The sequence below is a fragment of the Acomys minous genome (genome assembly GCF_964271855.1).
Source record: "Acomys minous genome assembly, chromosome: 8".
NCBI classification, from domain to species: domain Eukaryota; kingdom Metazoa; phylum Chordata; class Mammalia; order Rodentia; family Muridae; genus Acomys; species Acomys minous.
In genome coordinates this window covers 77,307,042-77,329,016 of record NC_140489.1, presented here as the reverse complement: position 1 = coordinate 77,329,016, position 21,975 = coordinate 77,307,042, and the positions used below count along the sequence as shown (strand labels likewise).

Below are 21,975 nucleotides of genomic sequence, written 5' to 3'. Positions count from 1 at the left end.
TACATGGCTTCTGAAAAAAATACAAACATATTGTTGACTATTATTCTGTGTATGAAAACCATTTGGAGATTTCAGTTTCTTTTTTTTTTAATTACAGTTTAGTCATTCATAAAAATGGAATACACCTGTAATCTCAGCACTCTGGGAGGCAGAGGCAGGCAGATCTTTGTGAGTTCAAGGCTAGCCTGGTGTACAAAGTAAGACCAGGACAGCTAAGGCTGCATCGAGAAACCCTGTCTCAAACAAACACTCCAAACTAAAACAAACCAACAAACAACTCCACAAAAACAACAACAAAAAAAGTGGAATAATTAAATTTAACTTATAAGAATGTTGGACGGTGGTGGCACATGCCTTTAATCCCAGCACTTGGGAGGCAGAGGGAGGTGAATAGCTGTGAGTTCAAGGCCAGCCTGGTCTACAAAGCAAGTCCAAGACAGTCAAGTCTCCACAGAGAGACCCTGTCTCGAAAAAAAAAATGTCAAGGAGATAAACTAAATTAAGCATTGGGTGGAACGGAAGATGAGGCAAAGCGTCGTGTGCAAAACAGCTAGGTGCTCTACTCTGTATCAGAAGGTGTACTTAGCTCCCTCTCCACAGTACCTGGATGATGTATCAGAAGGTGTACTTAGCTCCCTCTCCACAGTACCTGGATGATGTGAGGCCACCTTCTTTGGCCTCAGCTCCTTCATCTCTAAGTGTTTATGTTTGTTATGAATTATTTTCTACCTTTCTGTGCTGTTATTTGGAAGTCACTAACCTTATACTGAAGGAATGATAAGGACCGGTTACAAGTAAGATAGAAATGATGGTATTCCACACAAAGACAAGGGATATAGAGTGGATGAGCATATAAAGAACCAAGACTTACCAAGATAGAAGATTGGCTGAGGGAAAGAGACAGTGATGGAGGCTGGAGAGCAGAAGGGGCTGAGGGGAGGGAGTGAGCAGACAGAAAAGGGAGAATGTTAGAGGTTGAAGGAAAACTAAAACCATGGAAGTCAGTGGAGGAGGTACAATTTGGTCATACCTCTTAAAATACAAGTGCAGAGGACTGAAGAGAACCACAACAGAAGGGAAGGACTGTGGGTCCGAGGACACAAAAACTAATATCCGAGAAAACAGGAAAAGACAAAATAAATTGAGGTAAAGATTTGATGGCAACCTGTACACAGGGAGATCAACAAAAGTGGGGAGATTAAAGAAAGAAAACATAGAAGCTAACTTTTAACTCTGAAGAATAAAAAAAGATAGGGACTACAGATCACTTCTAAGCTTGAATTTGTTCTTATCTGTTGGGGTGACCTTTTTCTGCACTGTTTAAAGGTTGTCTCTGTATCATTCAAATGCTGATTTCTGTACTGGCTGGACTTTGGTATTGTTATTCACCATATTTTGTAAATACTGTGTACAACACCTTCTGATTGGCTTAATAAAGGTAGGAGATAATAGGCAGGACATCAGGCAGAGAGAGGAACTCTGGGAAAGGAAGACGCATGAGGAATCATGCCCTGGACATGGAAGAAGAAACAGGTTCTGTACCTAAGAGGAACAGCCCACATGGTGGGATGCAGGCCAGGCCAGTATTGGTGGTTTAGAAGAGCTGAGAATCTGCTCAGCTATAGTGCCTAAGCTCATATTAAGTCTGTGTCATTATTCTAGCCACTGGTGGTTTCAGAGAAACTCTCATTTTACAGATCAAATACTTAAAACTTTCTTACATGAAAGAGTTGGTCTTTGTATAAAGACTACCTTTACCCAGCAACTGTAGGATGCTACAGGGACTGTGTTCCCTATAGATAAAGGAAGAAGAATTTACATGAGGACGTTATTCATATTTGGTGGTTATTTTATTATTATATATCACTGTTTACATTTTCTTTAATACTTAAGGATATTATAAATCATACTTTAACAAAAAGTCTATGCATAGCATATGTAAGCAATAACAGTTTGAAGGATAGCAAGAAGCTATGTAAACCTAAAATCTATTGATACTGAAACAAACTAGCTTGTGCATAGTAACGGTTGAAAGGTGAATAATAGAATGGCATATTGGTAAGTGTTCAAGTGCTGTAAAAGACATCTAGAGAAGAACTTGAGTCAGACATACACATAGCCTTAGATGTGGATTTCATCTAGAAAGCAATTCTTCAGTCCAGCAGGGCTTTCATCATTCCTTTTGTTTGACACTTGGCAATAGAGACAAATGCATATTCAGTTGAAGGTGATTTTGTATTCTTAGATGTTTTAGTTATTTTATGTAGATAAACATACAGGATATTGCTTTTAAAACTTTCAGCTTTATAAGTATTTAATTAAATGCCATCATACTCAAGAGTGTTCAAAGTTATTTTTGTAACTGAGCATTTGGTTACACGTAGAAGAGGCCAACAAAAGGGTTTCTGTGACAACTTTTAATGAAAAGTTTAATTATAAAATGGGGATATTAATCCAGACCACTGGTCTAAATCCTTGGTGATGCCTATGTTAGAATCAAATTGTGAAATGTTTTAGACAGTTGTTTTTCTAAAGATTCAGAATTTTGACTGAAATTGCATAGAATTGAGAGATCTTTTTACCTGAAGCCATGCTCATATATATTAATTTTTTAAAAAGAAAAATAAAAAAGCCTGTATTGCAGTGGTTCTCAACCTTCCTAATGCTGTGACTCTTTAATACAGTTCCTCATGTGGTGACACCCAACCATAAATTTATTTTCTTGACTACTTCACATCTGTAATTTTACCACTATTATAAATTCTGGTGTAAGTTTCTGTGTTTTTTGATGGTCTTAGGCAACCCCTGTGAAAGGGTCATTCTACCTCCAAAGGGGTCACAACTCACAGGTTGAGAACCACTGTTGTATTTTAATACTACATCTCAGTTTGAGATCTCATCAGATTTTTATAAAATATATGAAAAGCAGGTCCATGTTCTTCATATATTATAACTAACTAAATGATGAAGGCAATGACAGACACCAGCATTTTTTTTCTTTAAGCCATTTGAGAACAGTAAATTTGGCAGGGTAACAAATTCACCATATTGGTAGCAAAGGTTAGATCACACAGACAACTTACGGTATGGAGGGGGAACAAATTGTATTTATCTTTATCTTAATATCAACTCAAAAGCCTCAGGTCATTATCTGATTTCTTAACCAGATACACTGAAAATACATATGTGAACTAAGAACTAGTCCTAAATGAAATTTTATAGATTATTTTGTTCGTTATATCTATGCAATTCACCATCAGTTTCAGTCATTAAAACACCTTGCACCAAACATGGCATCTTCAATCTTAACATTCCTCACATATGAGAAAAACAAACAGCTTCCACTAATACAAGAAGTGGAATTTATAAAGTCAATATAACAAAAAAGATTACAGATCCAAGCTAGTTTTTAAAGACAATTTATATACAATGAAATGAGTGTTCCAACTGGCTAGAGGAACTCCACTTCCCTTCACTGCAGCAGAATAAACACAGGTGCCCTGAGAATTTCCACAGTGGCCTTCTGTGAGCATTTCCACAGTGGCCTTCTGCTGGCATCCTGGAGGTTTCAGTGAAAGCAAACAGAGGCCTTACCTCACTTCTCAGAAAACACTGTTAAAGTATAAGTGCTACTGTCTTAGTATTTATGTAATAATTAAATAATTTTGGCAACATGATATTTTCAAATTTTTCAACATAAGGCACAGAGGACCATCTAAAGCCCAGAAAAAGGTATATTACACAATAAATAGTCATCTTTCAGCCATCCTCTGCCCTCACCTGAAAAACAGGGAGGAGTAGTGCAGTCAAAACACGCCTGCATTAATATAAATGATGGAACCTAGGAAGTGCCAGCAATATCTGTGTGCAGAAAGAATAGTAACTGAAAAAAGATAAAGAATATTTTATATAAAATACACACCGTATTGTGCTACAGGTAGATAGAAAAAAATGTGAGGCACTTATCTTAACAGTGCAGAAGGAAAACACTGAGAGTTTCTTTTGATAAAAGCACCAAACCATGTATTTTAACATCTGAGACAAAAACAGAAGTTAAAAATATAGGAAGTCAATTAGTCTTGTAACTTGTATTTGGTACATTAACAAGAATCCAGAAGTTCAAAGCTCAAAGTACTTCACTGCTTTTCTGGCTAAAGTTACTGAGCACAGCAATTCAACTTTGCAAAACCCTGAAGTTCCCCACAGTGAGCACTGTGCACTCCGAGCTACGTGAACGTGTGTGGCCTCCTCCTATGCTCCCACGGAGTTTCCCGTCTTATAGGTAACTGATAATATATTTTAAAAACTCCTTCTCTACACACAAAGATTAAAATCTGTTTTGGAAAAAAGAGTGCTGATGCCCAACATTGACAGCTCCAGGGTCCTGCTCCTGACTGAATCTGATCCTGGGCTTGAAGCTATAGGAACCCACTGGGTGTGATGTCAGGAAGCGGTCTGGCTTCTGTCGGATGATGATGATGAGCACCAGTCTGCGTGTGGCCAACGCTGCCTAGTTCAGACGAATAGGTTTGATTCAAAGCACCCTGATTGTGAAACTGAAAACAAAAACAGCAGAGTAACTTGTTAACATCTAAATAACCCCTTAAAAACAAAGTTTAGACCCTTCAGCCTCCACGCGGTTCCACAGTCCTTTAAGGCAGCTCAGGTTTAAATCTTCCATCATTCAAGTCACACAGAGAGACACTCACATGCTGGCTTCATTTAGAAAATCAGGTTTCCCCACTAATCCTACAAGATAATTTAAAGATGGTACAGAGAATGCTACAGCTACTTCACTTCATCTGCCTTGGAGCCTGATGGGAATTGTGCAACACAGGGTAGGCATCATAGCGTTACTATGTCCTGCCTAATCCTGCCTAATCCAAACCCTGGAATCAGTGAGCTGATTATATCCAGACTTCTACACTGCGTTTTAGACACCAAGCCTTCCCCCCCCCACCCCAGTTTTGGGCTTCAAAACATTTCTTGATATTCTTACAATGTTACATTACAGGTATGATCTTAAACCAACTTATTTGCATTATGTGTTCAATAAGTTTTTCTGCAAGTTACCAAGTAAAAAATGCTTGCTGTGCTAGTTTTATGTCAACTTGACACATGCTAGAGTCATCAGAGAGGAAGAAGCCTCAGTTGTGCAAATGTCTCCAAAAGATCGAACCGTAGGCCAGGTGGGGCTAAGCAATCAGCTGTGAGTAAGAAGAGACCAGCACCCCTGAGGTAAAGTCTTCTGGGGAGTGTTTCTCCAGAGTCAGCACACACCAGCTGTATTCCAGTATGTGGCCAAGGTTGTACCTTGAACTGGCAGCCGAACTTGGTAGTGAAAGAGTCACCCAAGTGGTACTGGTTTTGAGAACGTGAAGGGCAATGGAGAGCAGCTGAGGCCTGGCACCATGAAGAGAGCCCAGGAGAGACTACTGGTGAAAGTGCAGCCCAATGGCAGAAGCCCTCAGCATCTGGAGATGCCAGGACCATGGCATGACCAAGCATAGCAGCTGTGGATTGGAACCTACCCATGCTTGGAAGACAAGCTGTGTGTGGTGCAGAGGATGGTTCTGGAGACGTGACCCCAAGCCTTTTGGGGGAGTCCAGAAGATCATGAGTTGGTCCTAGACACTGAATGCTGAGTTATTTACACAGTAGGATTTGTTTTTATTGTAACTGTGCCATAGTTCTTTCCTCTTGAAGTGAAAAACTGTTTAGTTTAATTTTTACAGTAGCCCACAGCTTAGACTTTGAACTTTTAAAAAGAGAATGAATGTTCTTAAAGAGATTGAACTTTTAATGTGTTCATATTTATAAAGACCATGGGACTTTTAAATTCATTTATGTTTTATATTGTGATATTAATATCAATGTGCCATCTTGGGGATAAATGAGAAAGGAAAGGTTCCAGTTGAAAAATGGTATTTTGTGTATCAAGTTGACAAGAGGTCAGTTGGTCAGACTGGTTTTATGCCAACTTGACTCAGCTAAAGTCATTAGAGAGGAGAGACCATCAACTGAGAAATGCCTCTAAGATCTGGCTGTAAGCCAGGTGCAAAATGGTGCATGCCTGTAATCCCAGCACTTGGGGAGGCAGAGGCAGGGTTCTGAGGCTATCCTGGTCTACAAAGCGAGGCCAGGACAGTCAAGGCTATACAGAGAAACCCTATCTCAGAAACCAAACCAACCAACAAACCAACTAACCCAAAACAAAAGAGCTGTCTGTAAAGCCTGGGCATTTTCTTTTTCTTTCTTTCTTTCTTCCTTCCCTCCCAAGAAGAGACTTGAAACCCTATGAGCATATACAGGGGGAGGTAATCCCCCTCAGGAGCATTTTCTTAATTAGTGATTGACATGGGCCCAGTCCATTGTGAAGTTCTATAAGAAAGCAAACTAGTAAGCAGCATGCGTTCATGACATCTGCATGAGCTTCTGCATGCAGGTTCCAGGCCTGCTTAAGTTCTCATCTCCAGGTCCTTGCCCTGCTTAAGTTCTCACCTCCAGGTCCCTGCCCTGCTTGAGTTCTCATCTTCAGGTCCCTGTCCTGCTTGAGTTCCTGCCTCCAGGTCCCTGCTCTGCTTAAGTTCCCACCTCCAGGTTTCTGCCCTGCTTGAGGTCCTGCCTCCAGGTCCCTGCCCTGCTTAAGTTCTCACCTCTAGGTTCCTGCCCTGCTTGAGTTCCTGCCTCCAGGTCCTGCCTTGCTGAGTTCCTGACTCCAGGTTCCTGCCCTGCTTGAGTTCCTGCCTCCAGGTTCCTGCCCTGCTTGAGTTCCTGCCTCCAGGTTCCTGCCCTGCTTGAGTTCCTGCATCCAGGTTCCTGCCCTGCTTGAGTTCCTGCATCCAGGTTCCTGCCCTGCTTGAGTTACTGCCTCCAGGTTCCTGTCCTGCTTGAGGTCCTGCTCCTATTGCTTTTGATGGTGAACAGTTATATGGAAATTTACTTCTCTAACTGCTTTTGGTCATGGTGTTTCATCACAGCAATAGTAACCCTAATCAAGTCATTTGCATTTTCACACCAAAACTAGTCTTGTTTAAACTGGTAAAAACTGGAAGCATGAATATAAGAATTGATAGTCTATAGAACTTTCACATTATAGCATATAACAGTTGATGAAATAAAATAAAAATCATAAAATTATTCCTTTAGTTACTTCAAATAAATTCGTTTATTTTGCAGTGCTGGAGGTCCAGCAAAGGGCCTTGTACATGGTAACCCAATGCTCCACCACTGAGCTATTTATGCTCTTGACCTTTTGGTAATTTTACTGTGTTGCACTATATTCCAGGTTATCTTTGAACTCCCCCCATTGCCCCAATACCAGGCATGAGAAGCACCCTTTTGAGTTTCTGGTCAGGGTCGTCTTATACCTATAAGCAATATACAAACTGTGCTGGTTGTATTTATATATTTAGGAATAGAGATAGACAGACATACACACAAATAAAAGAGGCCATGAATTTGAAAGAGAGTAAGTAGAGAGGAGCAGATGGGATAGGCTAAAGAAAGGAAAGGGAAGAGGGAAAAGAATATAATTATATTTTAATTAAAAATGAATTATTTAAAAGAATAAACCCTTTTGTGTATGGCTTTCCTCCCCCCGCATTTACATATGCGCAACACGACTGTGCAGTTGCTCAAGGAGGCAGAAGAGGGCAGTGGGTCCCTGAAACTGGAATTATGAACACTTGGGAGCTGCCCATGTGGGTGCTGGGAATCCAGTACAGGCCCTTTAGAAGTGCATGCAAGTGTTGACTGCTGAGCCATCTGTCCAGGCCCAAAATGTTAGTTTTTAAAATCGCCGCATGCTTACGCCTATGTACAGGCTACAATCTGGCATTTCCACTCATCTCTGTCATGTGTAAGCAAAGCAGATCATTATCTTCTACTGTGCACACTCATTTATCATTTGCACTGAGAACATTTGGACTCCCTTCTTCTAGTGATGTCGAATCATACAATGAATTATTGTTAACCACTGCCATTCTGCTGTGCTACAGAAGAGCCTCAGGTATTCCTTGTTGCCTGTCTGCTAGCACCCGCCAGCCAGCCCGATTCTGTGGCCCTGTTTCCAGCGTCTGAGAAGTCAGCCTTGGAAGTTCCCATACATGGATTCTGATAAGTGGTTTTGCTCTGTGTGGTCTACAGTGTCCTCCTCCAGCTGAACCACTTTGAGGAAAATGATAATATTCCATTCTTTCATGGATAAATGTATGATTAATCAACTCTCTTTATAATAAATATTAAATGGGGCTATCAGGAAAAGGATTGAGAAAAAAAACATTGTCATTATTCTCCACCAAACTAGGGAAAAAAAAATACCACTCAGTCAGATATAGCAGAGGTATTGACAATCTAGAGGTCATCACCAGGACTGAGACTCAAGCCCCACTTGCAAATGTCTATTATACTAAAACGGAAAACAGGGTAATGAACTTAATGTTACTCAAGATAGTCTTAGGAGTTAAACCAGTGTGTTTGTGTGTGTGTGTGTGTGTGTGTGTGTGTGTGTTTGTGTGTGTGTGTGTGTATAATAAACTAATATTTTCTAATAAAAATTTATTAATACAAGTGTGAGATACTCCCGAGTGGTGACAAAGAACTGCTATTAAATTATGTCAATATCAATTTATTTTTAAGGAAGATACTTATTATTTGTACTGTCTTAAGTAGAAGTATAATGAAGTTGACCATAAATATAGTAAAAATAGTTTTGAAGTTGCTTGCTATTTAAAAGGGTTCTGACAATATGTTTAAACATAACAGACAACACGGAGATACTTAGGACCACACGGTTTATTTAGCTCTTGAAAGCTCTTACCTTGCTTAGAAATGCCTGGGAGCCTGGGATTGCGGGGCTGTACTGCACCTGGTCCACATGCATGTGCTGAGGGCCTGGCTGGTACGATACATGGACATGGCCCCAGCATAGTACGCCTGAGGAGTGTCCACAGCCGACTGTGAATTTATCCCATGTCTTTGGTTCTCAGGAACTTGTAAATAACTGACAAAATCATCTAAATTAGAAGTAGCAGGGTGCAGGGACTGTTCAAAATCCCTTCCAGGAAAGTCCAACTGGGCACACTTGGAATGCTGTGGTAGCACGGGCTGATCACAGGGAGCAAAATTCTGTGTGTAAGGCATACTGTCCACCTCAGGTTTGTAGGGGAATTCCTGAGCAGCGCCTTGTATGCTTGAAAAGACATTATAGTGCTTTAGTTCCTGCTGAGGGCAGCTGAAAGACACGGGAGGGGTAGGGTTCCAGCTTGCAAACATGCCATTGACATGCATGTGCTTCATTTTCTGACCCAGACTTTGTTGGGGAGACTCCACCTGACACAGCTGATGCTGGGGCTCTACGTGGCACAGCTGTTGTTGGGCCTCCATTGCCTGGGTTGGGTGCTGCTGCAGCTGCTGCTGTTGCTCTAGCTGCAGGCGTTCCTGCAGCATACAGCTTAGGTGCTGAGTCACAGGCTGTTGGTGGTTACTTGAATTCTGCAAGGTCGATTTGTTCAGGGAATCCTGCACGTACGTCAGGATTTCATCCGTTATGTCGATGTCTCTGAAATCAACCTCACCAGAGAAGTCGGTTCTGAAGAATTCCTCGGTCTGCATTCGTCTGATATCTTCAAAATCAATCCCTAGGTTTCTCATGATGCTGTACAAGTCATTATTTTTACTATCGGGAAAGAGCTCTGAGGGGCCTCCGGAGACTGCAGGGCTCATGCCCTGAGCATGCGCAGTTTGCTCATGTTGCAGCACCGCTTCACTTCCTATTGGTGCAAAGTCGTCTTGCCAAATACTGCACTCACTCGCGGGGTCCATGAGAAAACGGCTGTCTAATGGCGCCGTACTTGAGGCAGGACAGAGATAGATGGACTCGTCCTGCTGGTTTATGGCATTCATAAGAGAAGCGGGGTGGGGAGAATCCTTGCTTGGGTTTGACTGGGGAGCCCACTCTTTTCCACTGGTGCTGCTTTTGGTGCGTATTGGTAAGGGGTCCATTATGGGAGGGAAAGGGTTGGAGATCTCGTACAGTACAGCCTCTCCCGTAGTGAACATGAACGGCAGCGTCATACTTCGCTTCTGTAAATGCTCTCTTCCTTCTTCATCCCTAACAGGGTGGGCAAGAAGGTCTGCATATATTAGAGTTTCATTATGCGTGTTTTCAGTAAGATAGTTTTTAAAGGGAGAAAAGAATAAAGTAAAATGTACCAGAGCTGGGCTTGACAGCAAGCAACATACACTTCTATTTTGAACTAAATTATTCTCATGGTTAGCATTATGCAAATGTAACTAAAACTATATAGGAATATATATAAATATTGAAGAAATAGAAGCATATCTTAATAAAATAATAACGAGGAGTCATAGATGGAATACAAAACAAATGGATAATAGCAGAACCGATAAATGAAATGTTTGAGCCTGGCAGAAACTAATGAAGTCAGAGGTCTGTTGGCTGTACCCATCAATGGGTTTATGAAGCATACACATAATAGAAACATTTGCTATGGTCACGTTCTAAAGAATCAGTTCTGTATAGATGCTAGCTCTTCCTTTAAAGAGCGAGGACTTCAAAATCCCAACATGTTGCTATTGTTGAGAATTTACTGTTGAAAACAGGAGTTCTAAAGTATATTTGGAAACATAAGACTGTAAAGAAAAGTCAAGGCAGTCATGAATGAGAACAAATTGTATGCAAAAACAAACTAAAGACTTGTGTTCACAAATCAATACTGCTAATAAAGACAGTCCAGTTAAGGCGGTCATGATACCGACAATGGACGTGGACCAGCAACTCTAGAAACAGGACAACAGACAGAAAACACTGACAAATGCAGTGCAGTGACGTAAGATGGTTTTAATTTGATATTCAAAAGGAACAAACCAGTCAGGATTCTTGCCTCAAGCTACCTCCAGAAAAGCAATTAATATTTCATGAAAGATTCTTTTCTGGACTGTTCAAGGAAGTTCCAAATCACTGTGTACATAATGCAAGCAAACTTTATAGTTTTCTTTTCTTTTTAAGGTGTCACTGGCTTTCATCTCCCCTCAAATGGAGGATGAGTCGGAGTGTTTTAGCTTTACCTACTTAGCTGCTCAAGGAAGCTTGTCACTTCTGGTTTTTCCATCATTTCTTATCTTTGCCTTTACCTTTCCAATTTTTAGCTATAGGTTCCATTGCCTTAAGGTTGTCTTTAAATTTTCATGGAGGAAGACTTATGAAAACACAAAAGCAGGATGTGCTCTTTCCTTATGCTTACGTTAGCGGTCTCTGAGTTGCGATGATGTAATCTGGTCTTCCATTTCGGTAAATCAAGCGTGCGTTGGACTGGACCCACCTCCATCGACTATGCTTTGCAAGAAGCCTGAAAACTGTCATGCCACTTTCTCCAGTCTTAATCACTGAAAAATAAACATTTGCAACAAAAGTACCAAACCCTGTATCAATATAGTAAAGAAAGTTCCTGTAACAAGACAGGTAGAGCTGAAGGCATGGCCCTGTGGTTAAAGGAGCTTGCTGCTTTTGCAGAAGACTTGAGTTTGGTTCCCAGCAGCCACACTGGTAGCTCACAACCTCCTGTAACTCAGACCCAGAGGATATGATGGCATCTCAGTTCCCCTGTACTCATGCTCACATGCTCCACACAGACAAACACACATACACAACATACAACAAATGTATTTTTAAAGCCATTTTGACACATCTCCAGATGAATTCCATTAACCACTAGTTATAATATCTTGAAAACTTTTAAACACAGTAAATACAGTGAAAGGCATAGAAACGGTCATGTAGAGTCGATGCTGTCCCAGTTTAGATGAAGCTTAATATGTAACATGTTAAGACAACTATTGGGAGCAGGACAGACAGTATTGGTAATGCCTAAAAAAAGATTAGCTTGGGAGAAAAGTTAAGATTAAAACTTTTGATCCTGAGTGAAGAATATTTTTACTATTTCCTGACTTTATATTAACATATACGTATGAGGCAATGATACACTAAAGATTCCCTGAGCAAAACCTCATTGGCCAAAATAGTTATTTTCATAATAATTATACCATAACCATCACTGCATGGCAGCTGTAGAGGTGTTAGGAAATAAAAAGTAAACTTGTTAACCAAAACAGCATGACACCAGCAGGATTAATCCAAACAGTTCTGTAAGGAAATTAGCACACAAAGCGATCTGAGATATATCAAGGGCTGGGGCGACGCCTCGGTGGGTAGAGGTGCTTGCCACCAAGCCTGACCATTTGAGGTTGATCCTAGGGATCCAGGAAGTGAAAGAGAACTGACTCCTACAAGTTGCCCCCTGATCACCATGTGCACGCACACAAGAAACAATCATGTTTTAAAATGAGTAGCTTGCACGGGTACATGTGCCATGTGTCAGGCCGTTCACAAGGCCTCCAACTCACTGCGGATGTGGGACTCTGCGCAGTGGAGCATATCAGCAGCATGGATAAACTGATATCCCGATCCCTTTGTGCACAGCTCCACCTCTGTGTAGCCCAGAATCAGCTGCCCCCTGTTTAAAACAAAAAAGAACCATGCTGTAAGATAACAATCAGGACGCACCTACAGCGGTACGCTGTCTCTACAGCATGTGATAGCTGGCATTCTCAAAGTTCACATCAGCACATAGGAAACAACCTTTAAATTTTCTTTTCTTGCTTATGGCTATGGGTTTTCAGGTCTAGCCTGTCTTCTTCCTTTGAATAAGGCCATTAAAATCAAGATGGTCAAACATGAATCTGACAGTTAACTATAAAAGCAAAACAAATTCAAAAGCTAAGGACGTGGACTGCACAAACTGTCCTTTGGGGACAGGGTCTGTTATATCGCTTTACTGCATTCCACGCTATGAAAGAAGAAAAAAATTAAAATGCTTTGATATAAATTAGTTAACTAATTAATTTCAGATAGTTAATCTCTAAAGCAAAAATTAATCAGTATTTTTTATAAAATGTAAATTTAATCAATCTCCTCAGAATGACACTTAAAGTACAGTAAACAATACAAAACAGCAAAACTATTATCAACTTGATGAAATTACTCTATTTTAGCAGGAAATACTGAAAGAAAATGAATAAAGGTTATCATTGTAGTAAATAATATCAGCACGTATACTACACATCTCACTCAATTACAGAGCTGCTAAAATAAAATATGCATTTAGTGGAATAGAGAGTTCCCTTACTTGGCATCACAACCAGTAGGTGTGAAGTCTAGTTTGTGCTTGGTCCTGAAGATGAAGTTTTTGGTTCGAATTTCCAGTATGGACGGTGGCTGAAGAGGCGTAGCTATTGCAAACAAAGCGAGCTGTGGAGGGAGCAGGGTTCCATCCTTCCCTTTCTTGTTCTGTCCATGAAGATACTTTAGCCTCCCTTGGAAATTCATTGCCTTAAAAAAAGCATCACAAAAGTTAAGCAGTGTTTAACAGTTTCATTTTCAAAGTTTCCCTCCTGCTCCTGGGGCTTCTGATACAAGGACAGCTCCCAAGGCTCAGAACTGCTACCTTTTCCCCCCCCCACTCCTCTCTCTACTGAAAGCCATTAAAATTCCAAAAGCAGAGTGGGAAAGTGGGGACTGGCAAGTGACCCCCCTGCCCCAGTGCCATGACAGGAGCGCCCTATCATTTCTGTCCCTAAAATAACCTGGCCATTTCCACCTTCCACAGCTCTTTGCGCACCAAACTCTCAATACACAGATTAAAGGAAAGAGCGACGATAAAGTCACACCACACATTAATTTTCAAACATGTAAGATCTATATACCCCCATCTCACCATATTCTTTCCTACTGAGAGAAAAAAATTTTATCAGTAAAATGAAACTTATAAAACTGTATAAAGAATGCAGAGATCAAAGATAAAGAATGATTTTAACTGACAGAGGCCAAAGAGAATTTAAACTTGGGTGTGGTAAGTCCCGTTATCTACAAGGCTAAGGGCTATGTGACACACATCTGATAGAGCACAAGACAGAAGAAGGGCCTTGCACACAGAAATCCCACTAACCAGTCTTAGACCGTGGTAGTGGAGAGCCGTTTCAGAATACAACCAGAATAACTCCAGGTTGGCAAAACAATTCTCAAAAATAATGCACTAACAAAATGCACTGATCTGTGAGGCTTACTTTACAACCTGACTCTCTGCTCTGCCTGTGGCTGGAATGTCACTCATGGTTAGTACCCTGCTAGGTAGATCCATAGGGTTACCTGTTGCAGATGGCAACTCTGGGACCACAAATACAAGCATTTTATTTGGCACTTATCCCAGACATACATACATTTTTCCATGTGGAAAGCAAACAACCCCCCAATGCCAGGCATCCTACTGAGGAATGGCTAGCTAATTCTTAGACTTAAAAATTCTTTCAAGACATTCAATATACAGGGATCCATGTTATGTCACTCAATTTATACAACTTCATCTTAAACGACAGGGTTTTCTGAGCTGCAGAGACCCTGAAACCCGAAACACTGTGTATGTGTGTATGAGCACATATGTGTTTGTGTATAAGCTTCCAGGATTCTCCAGTTTCCTCCTCTTGTTGCTCCATTACGAAAGTATCGGTGCCCACCACCATGCCAGGCTTTTACATGGGTTCTTGGGGTCAAAAAATCGGGGTTAGGCCCCCATTCTTGGAAGGAAAACATTTGACCTTCCTGGCCCTGAAATGTTAATTTTTAAGGGTTGCTTTCTTTTATCATATTAAGTCACCAAAACAGCAGCATTTTAAGGTTTTGCCTTACCAAAAAACCAGATGAATTATCCAGCAGACATCTCAGCCGGCATCTGAAGCACCGCTCCATGAAGGAAGTGTTCTCTGGAGGCAGCTGGTCTGAGTTATAATAGACTGCTGGCTGTGGGAGGCCATGGGCTTCTGTGGAAAGAAAACAGCAGTCTACTTTACAGTTGCTGTACAGTTAAGGGTTTAAACAGTTAAAACTGTGACTGTATTCTGAATTAAAAATACCATTTCAAAAATAATTCAAAAGCCCAAAACTTATTACCACTTCTATACTGTAGAACTTGACTTACTTTTGTGTGTGTGTGTGTGCATTTCTGGACTACTGCTGTCAACTATGTCTGTATTTCAAACAGTGGCAAACAGTGGTTTTGTTTCTTACCAGCCTTACAGATATCTTAAAACAATGTTTACAAGCTGGTATACATTTTTATGGGTAAATTTTTTTCCTGTGAAAAAGTTTTAATTAAAGTGAGGTAACTGTGTGCCATCCACAGGATAGGAAGGGGGGAGGAACGGGAACACGTTCCTCTTTTTCAGACAATCCACAGAATATGGCTCTGGGCATACTCCAGAAGGCACTTGGGAGATTTCAACAGGGGTTTTTATAATCAGGAGGAAATATCCAACAATAGTCTTTCCCACCATTACCCATTAACAACAGCCTTTCAACCCAGCCATGGCAGGGCATACCTGTAATCCCATCCCTGGAGAGTTGGAGGCAGGAGGCCAGCTAGTCTCAGGGCAGCCTGGCCTACACAGTGAGACCTTTCTCAAAAGAGCAGCTGCAGAAACAGTAGTCTTTGAGTGAATCATTTTTAATAAGAATATTTAACTCTCCAGTTGCAACGCTGTATATCTCTCCCATCTTTCTACCAGGTAGAAATGGTCAGGTGGTTTTAGGCACAGAAACAATAGGGTGCTCCTGTCATGACATTGGGGGCAGGGTGTGTCACTTGCCAGTCCCCACTTTCCCACTCTACTTTTGGACCTTCAATGGGCTTTCTGTAAAGAAAGGAGTGAAAAAAAAAAAGGTAGCAGTTCTGAGCCTTGGGCTGGTATATTTCTACCATCTACAATGGTATCAGTGTTAGTTTTGGGGCTCTGGTCATAGCTCAACTGGTAAAATGCTTGCCATGCAAGCGTGACATTGAGTTTCATCCCTAGAACTCATGTCAAGAAAGGCCAAGCATGAAGATGCATGCTTGTAATCCCAGTGCTGGGGAGGTGCAGATGGGATTCCTGTGGCTCCCATCAGCCAAGAGTTCTTGGTGATCTACAGTCCAGTGAAAACTCTTGTTCCAAAAAATAAGATGGAAGATTGACACCTGAGGTTGGTGACCTTTGGCCTCCACACATGTACCCATAGGTGGGCATAGACACATATTCACATTACTGACAATGCAACCTTCTGATGGATCACATTCTTTATGGCTTCCATCTGCTACATTTTCCTCGGCTCAGCATCCTCTTATGGTCTCCCATAGCTACATCCTGCCTTGCTTCCTGTCTTCAGCATGGAGCTCAGTGCCCTCCAGCTTCTCAGCGTCCTTTCACAGAACACTCAGAAACCATGAGCACCATCTTTTGGCAAACGTTCTTACCATCCACTCCTTGTGCAGAGTCTGCGCACTGTGAGGGGTTCAGAGCCCAGTGCAGCTGGCGCTGGAACTCAGCTCGGTCCTCTGTATGGATGAGCTCATAGACACTCTGATGTATGACGTCAGACTAAAGAAAAGGAGCATGAGGAAATAAAAGCAGTGATTAAAAACGTGGTAAGATTTAGTAAAGCAGCTTCAAAACGTGTTTAGATGAGAGCCTGTGAGTGACGGTGAACTGAATACAAAGCCCCCTCATCGCTCACAGTATGGAAAGCCGTAGACCTGTAATGGACTGAACAAATCATCTGCCATTACTTCCTGGCACGGGTATGCTGGCTCACCAGGCACCTTCCTGCTCCTCAGATGTACCCACCATATTCTTTGTCCGTTTCCCACCAGCTGATGACAGTCTAGACCAGTGGTTCTCAACCTGTGGGTCGTTTATCAGCTAGCCTGTATATCAGATATCTACATTACAATTACTAACAGTAGCAAAGTTACTGCAAAGAAGTAGCAACAAAACTTTGTGTGGCTGTGGGTCAGCACCGCATGAAGAAGTATATTACAAGGTCACAGCATTACAAAGGTTGAGACCCAGCATTCTAGACCTTATCTCACCCATGAATCCCTCTAGAGACAGTACATTGTTCTAAACAAAGAAAACTAAGCTTTATGCTTTGTGAGACTGGCCAAATTCCATTGCTTTAATTGTCTTCCTCTTAAGTAAGTCTCTCTGGGAATTTAATATACAATTAAGTCACCTCTGTGCAGTGATAACCGAGTTGCCAGGGTGATCTGGATTATAGCTAAAGCATCCACTTTCTCTCTAATGCAAACTACCAGTGAATATTTATTATATATATAATAAAAACTATAGCCAATATATGTGTTACAGTCTTGTGGTGTGTAGACCAGCAGTCTTGTAAGATTAGAGAAACACAAACCCAGGGGCTACAGAAATGGGATATCTGGGAATGGAGTCCAGAGATCTTATCAAGTGTTTCAGGTGATGCTTACAACATGATGTCACCACAATGTAAGAGAACAGCAAGCATTCAGGTGTTCTCTCAGGTTCTATTAGATGCTCCTGTCCCACAATTACAGCAATGGTTTCATAACTCTGTTAACGGCCTGTCTTAGTTGCTTTCCTATTGCTGACCACCACACTCACCATCCCTTCAGGACTGCTTACACACAGCACCCACTCGCCGCCTTCAGGGACTTCTTGTCTACTGCTTCAGCACTTCTATCTCCCCTGCGCTCCCTCGTCCACCGTCTGGGCACTCTACATGCTTTCGCTCAGTGTCGGTACATTTCTTTCAAAGCAATACTCATAATCCAAATACACAAGAACTAAAAGTACAAACCAGTGTTTTGCATGTGCCTTCTGATAGCATCTCATTCGTTTCATAACCATTCTATGTCCTCTGTAACCCGTGCTACCTAATAGCAAATGTTCTTTCTGTCTGCTCTGAAACCAGACCAGCCTGAAAGCTTCTCTCTCTGGCCCCCTTTGCCCGGGCTAAAGATTGAACCCACATAACAGGTAGCACAGAGCTACGTCTATAGGCCACTGAAAGCTTCTTATACATATGATATTATTGATAAATCCCAATGAAAAACAACCATGAAGCAAAACACCAGTGCTATATATTATCAAGTCTGGAAAAAAGTCAACAGTCTGAAATATATTTTCACTTCTTATAGCACACATTTTAATCAAGACTTTCCATTTACAAATGTCCAGCTTTGATCTTACATTATAAAGTATATAAAGCAGTAGAAAGTTAATTTCTTAAAGATAATCATTTTAAATGATGGAAGAGAAATGTACTTACTTGCTGAAAGCCCAGATAATCCTGGATAGTAGAGGAGGCATAGAAGACCAAGGCATCTGCTGTGACAACCAGTACAAAGCCGTTCAGTGCCTGCAGACAGGGAGGTGTAGTTAGTGAGGGAGTGGAAACCTGTCAGTCACAAACACTGTTTCTCTTTATCTCTCAACACCTGCTCTTCAAATGACTAAACCCATTATACTCCCCAGACACAGGCGCACTGCATGTGGGCTGCGGTGATCTACTCATGCCTCTGACTTCATTGAGAAAAACTTACAGCTTAGTTTAAAGTCAGGCACATGAGTAGGATATCAGGTTTTCTGTTTTCCTTACACTCTGGATTTCTTCTTCTAAATACAACGTATCTAATTTCTGATATAAAATAAACTGCTCAGAAAACATTCACTATAGTTGCATGCCTTTCTCCCTTAGGGAGGACAATGGGAAGAAATGTTCTTGGATCTTTAAGTGGAGAAACCTAGTCAGAAGACAGAATTGCTTCTAGTCAAAATACCTCAGGCACTGACTGAATTTGAAATGTAGATGCTTTCAAATAAGTACAAAGATATTAAAACTTTATTGGAAATCATATGCATATAAAATGTAACAAATAACTTAAATATAATTCTTAGATATAAAACACATAAAGTTATTAACATTTAACCTAATTAAGAATATTATCTTGTATAACCCCCTTATTTCTACTAGTTCTAGCTGCAGTGAACCCCTTTTCTCCCTCATACCTGTACTACTATTGCGATTATTTCGGGTTCTTTCTTTTAGTTTGTGAGTCTTTCTCTTTGTAGTTTGTTCATGGTTATTCAAGGTCAGTGTGAAATAAAGGTTTATTTTCTTCTTGGATAACAAAATCACATGTGCTCACCTCAACTGTCCATTGTTAGAGACTTTAATTCAATAAGTTCCCACTCACTACTCCCTACTTGAATCCAGTCCAAAGTCTCCCTTGAGACTCAAGGCAATCTCTTAACTGTAATCCCCTATAAAACCAAAAGGCAAATTACATACTTCCAAGATATAATGGCACAAAATATGCATTATCATTTAAAAGGGAGGAAAGGGCCACAGTGAGCTAATACTGGACCCAAGCAAGACTGGAAACAGCAGGGCAAACACCAAGTCCTGTAGCTCCATATGCAGAATTGGAGTGGAATGTGGCAGCTGAGTGGAAAATGTCCCCTTAATCTTGGGCATTTGAATACTTGGTCCCAGTTTGGTGGAGCTGTTTGGGGTGGGGCCTTGTGGGAGGAAGTCTGTCACCAGGGCCGAGCTCCTCTGAGATTATATAGTCTCATCCAAATTCCAGTTTGTGTTCTCTGTGTGTGTGTGTGTGCGTATGAGAGAGACAGGGAGAGACAGAGAAAGAGACAGAGAGACAGAGACAGAGAGACTGAGATGGCGGGGGGGGGGGGCACGCATGTGTATGCGCTTTGTGTTCACATCTGAAAATGTGTACTCTTAGGTCGCTGCTCCTGCTGCCCTGCCTGCTGCTTACTGTCATTCCTCCCCACCATGTTGGACTCTGACCCCCTGGTACTGTAAGCCCAAGTGAATGCTTCCTTCTGCAAGTCACTCTTAGTCATGGTGACTTATTACGGCAATAGAAAGGAACTGATACAGTTCCATTCCAGCAGTGGAGTTAGCGACACTGACACCAAGCTGTCCACTCAGTTCACAGCTGCAACTGGAAGCAGCCAGGGAACTGCTAGCACTGTCAGGGCAGGCTTACTTCTTCCACTGTATTTCAACAGAACCACTAAGTATCTGCTAATGCTGTGAGGACCAAGCAGAGTATCCACTCTAAGAAGATACAGTTAAAAATTTAAGAACCCATCCAGTGGCAAACCTGTTACAGAACCCCATGTTCTAAAGCCACAAATTAAGGACCTACAGTTGTTGGGAAAAATCTACATGTAAGTCACACATTGTTGCTAAAGTGAAATATAAATTATAATATTCTATATTAAAAATAAAATTTAAATTAAGAAAGGTTTTTGTACACTGAGCATATGCTTTAACTATGTGAACGGCATTCTTGAAAGTGCACACAGATCCATCAAGAGAACCAACAGGGAAGATGGCTACACCTGATAAATCCAAAACCGAGGGTGGCTAGACTGGATGAATCCACTCCTCATAATCCCGTTTGCCAGGTAGTATCGACCACTACTGCAGCAGTTCACAGGAACGTGGCACATTGAGTCTTCAATGACTTAGACAATTAGGAAAAGAGCATCTCCCCCGTCTGATGTGCTATTGTCCCGCTTAAAGAAACCACATTCCCAGAGTTACCTGTAATAAGAACTCTCCTTCCTGCAAGTCCAGCCCGTCTCTGAATTGTGCTCTGCACTGATCCTGGCTTCCATTCCTGTCAGCAGGGGAGGATTTTAATGCAACTATAGGGGGAAGAAAAAGGAAGAAGTAATGACACAAAAGGTACATATTTAAATAAGCAATATTCTAAGACTGTAAGAGAAGCCATCAAAGAGATGATCTGAAACACTGTGTGTGCAGCATGTTCAGCAAGAGGCAACACAACTGAGCGGGATGACTATGGTGCCACTGACTTCAGCATTTTATCATGCACTTACAAATCTCACTCAAAAATACATGGCTGATGCATCTGACCCAGTTAGATGCAAATCTTAGCCATACCATTTATCAAACATATCAGCTCCTTGAGCCTGTTTACTAATATGTGAAAGGGCATTTTTTTTTTTAAAGAAGGAGCATCCTGCAAAGCCGTTGTACAGAGCAGTGAGAATGTCCACGCAGTTCCTGACACAGCAGACCAACAGGTCAGTAAACAGTCACTCTAATTAGAGTGTTTACAGGAGTTTAAGGATTGCCTTGTTAGAAAGAATAATCTCCTAAATGCTTTGCATTCTTATCTTCCCTGATCCCCTTTTAACCTGTGATATTTAAATAGTGACTCGGCAGTCCTCAAGAATTATTTTATTATATTTTTATGTTCCCTAGGTTCAGGGAAAGCTTTCTTAGTGAGCAACGTGTCACATGGACCACTCTCATGTTTGCACTTTCTGGTAAATCATCAGTGTATGTGTCACATCGGGATCTTATGCCAAGCTCTCGCCTGCAAAGCTTTGCAGGAGCTGAAAGATATCTCTGTGAGAGACGAGGCCAGGGTTTGCCCTCTGTGCACACAAATTTCAAAAGGCCAGAGAACAGATTTCCTTAGGCCAGAAAATAGTGTGAGGTAAACTGGCCTACTGTTAATCAAGACTAAAAGGAAATACTTAAATGCTTCTCGCTGAAATGCAGACCCAAAGAATGGCCTTTTCTTTCTTTCTGTTCTGGGCACTAGCTGCTGTTGCTGCCGCTTTAATGGAAAACCCTGCTGTAAAGTACGGACTGCTCACTGTGCCCAGTTGAGTCAGGACCTTGCTGCTTTGCCAAGTGCTTCCACAGAAAGGACACTTGGGAGCTTTACCAAGTAAGACCCACTGTTGAAAAGATGGGAACAAAGCCAAACGCAAACCTCCACAGTCTTAAAAAATGAGCAGTCTACACCTGGACGGGTCCAGTGTCAGACACAAAGCCCTCAATTGTCATCTGGAGTCTCTTCACATTAATTTTCTAATCAACAGAATCCATGTCAGTATCAACTAGAGAAAACAACAGCTTAGCATCTAGATACACACTTTATCACTGGATGGTTAATAAGAAACCAAAGGTATTTTTCTCAGTCATGTACTACTTCTTACTGGGCTTGGATTGAGGTTAGTGAGCAACGCAGTAAG

The 21,975-nt window shown here is 41.4% G+C and overlaps 1 protein-coding gene across 1 annotated transcript in view; it reads right to left on the bottom strand.

The window, feature by feature from the left end:
- Window positions 1–2,412: 2,412 nt before the first annotated feature.
- AHR (aryl hydrocarbon receptor) overlaps window positions 2,413–21,975 on the bottom strand; it is a 35,772-nt gene continuing 16,209 nt past the window's right edge. Inside the window, exons 3-11 of the mRNA XM_084793772.1 lie at window positions 20,507–20,610; window positions 18,200–18,289; window positions 16,365–16,488; window positions 14,765–14,895; window positions 13,209–13,411; window positions 12,427–12,536; window positions 11,268–11,409; window positions 8,822–10,114; window positions 2,413–4,556 (exon numbers count right to left, since the gene is read on the bottom strand). Of these exons, the coding sequence (XP_084649898.1) occupies window positions 8,827–10,114; window positions 11,268–11,409; window positions 12,427–12,536; window positions 13,209–13,411; window positions 14,765–14,895; window positions 16,365–16,488; window positions 18,200–18,289; window positions 20,507–20,610 (2,192 nt within the window). The 3' untranslated portion in view covers window positions 2,413–4,556; window positions 8,822–8,826. The remainder of the gene's footprint in view (window positions 4,557–8,821; window positions 10,115–11,267; window positions 11,410–12,426; window positions 12,537–13,208; window positions 13,412–14,764; window positions 14,896–16,364; window positions 16,489–18,199; window positions 18,290–20,506; window positions 20,611–21,975) is intronic.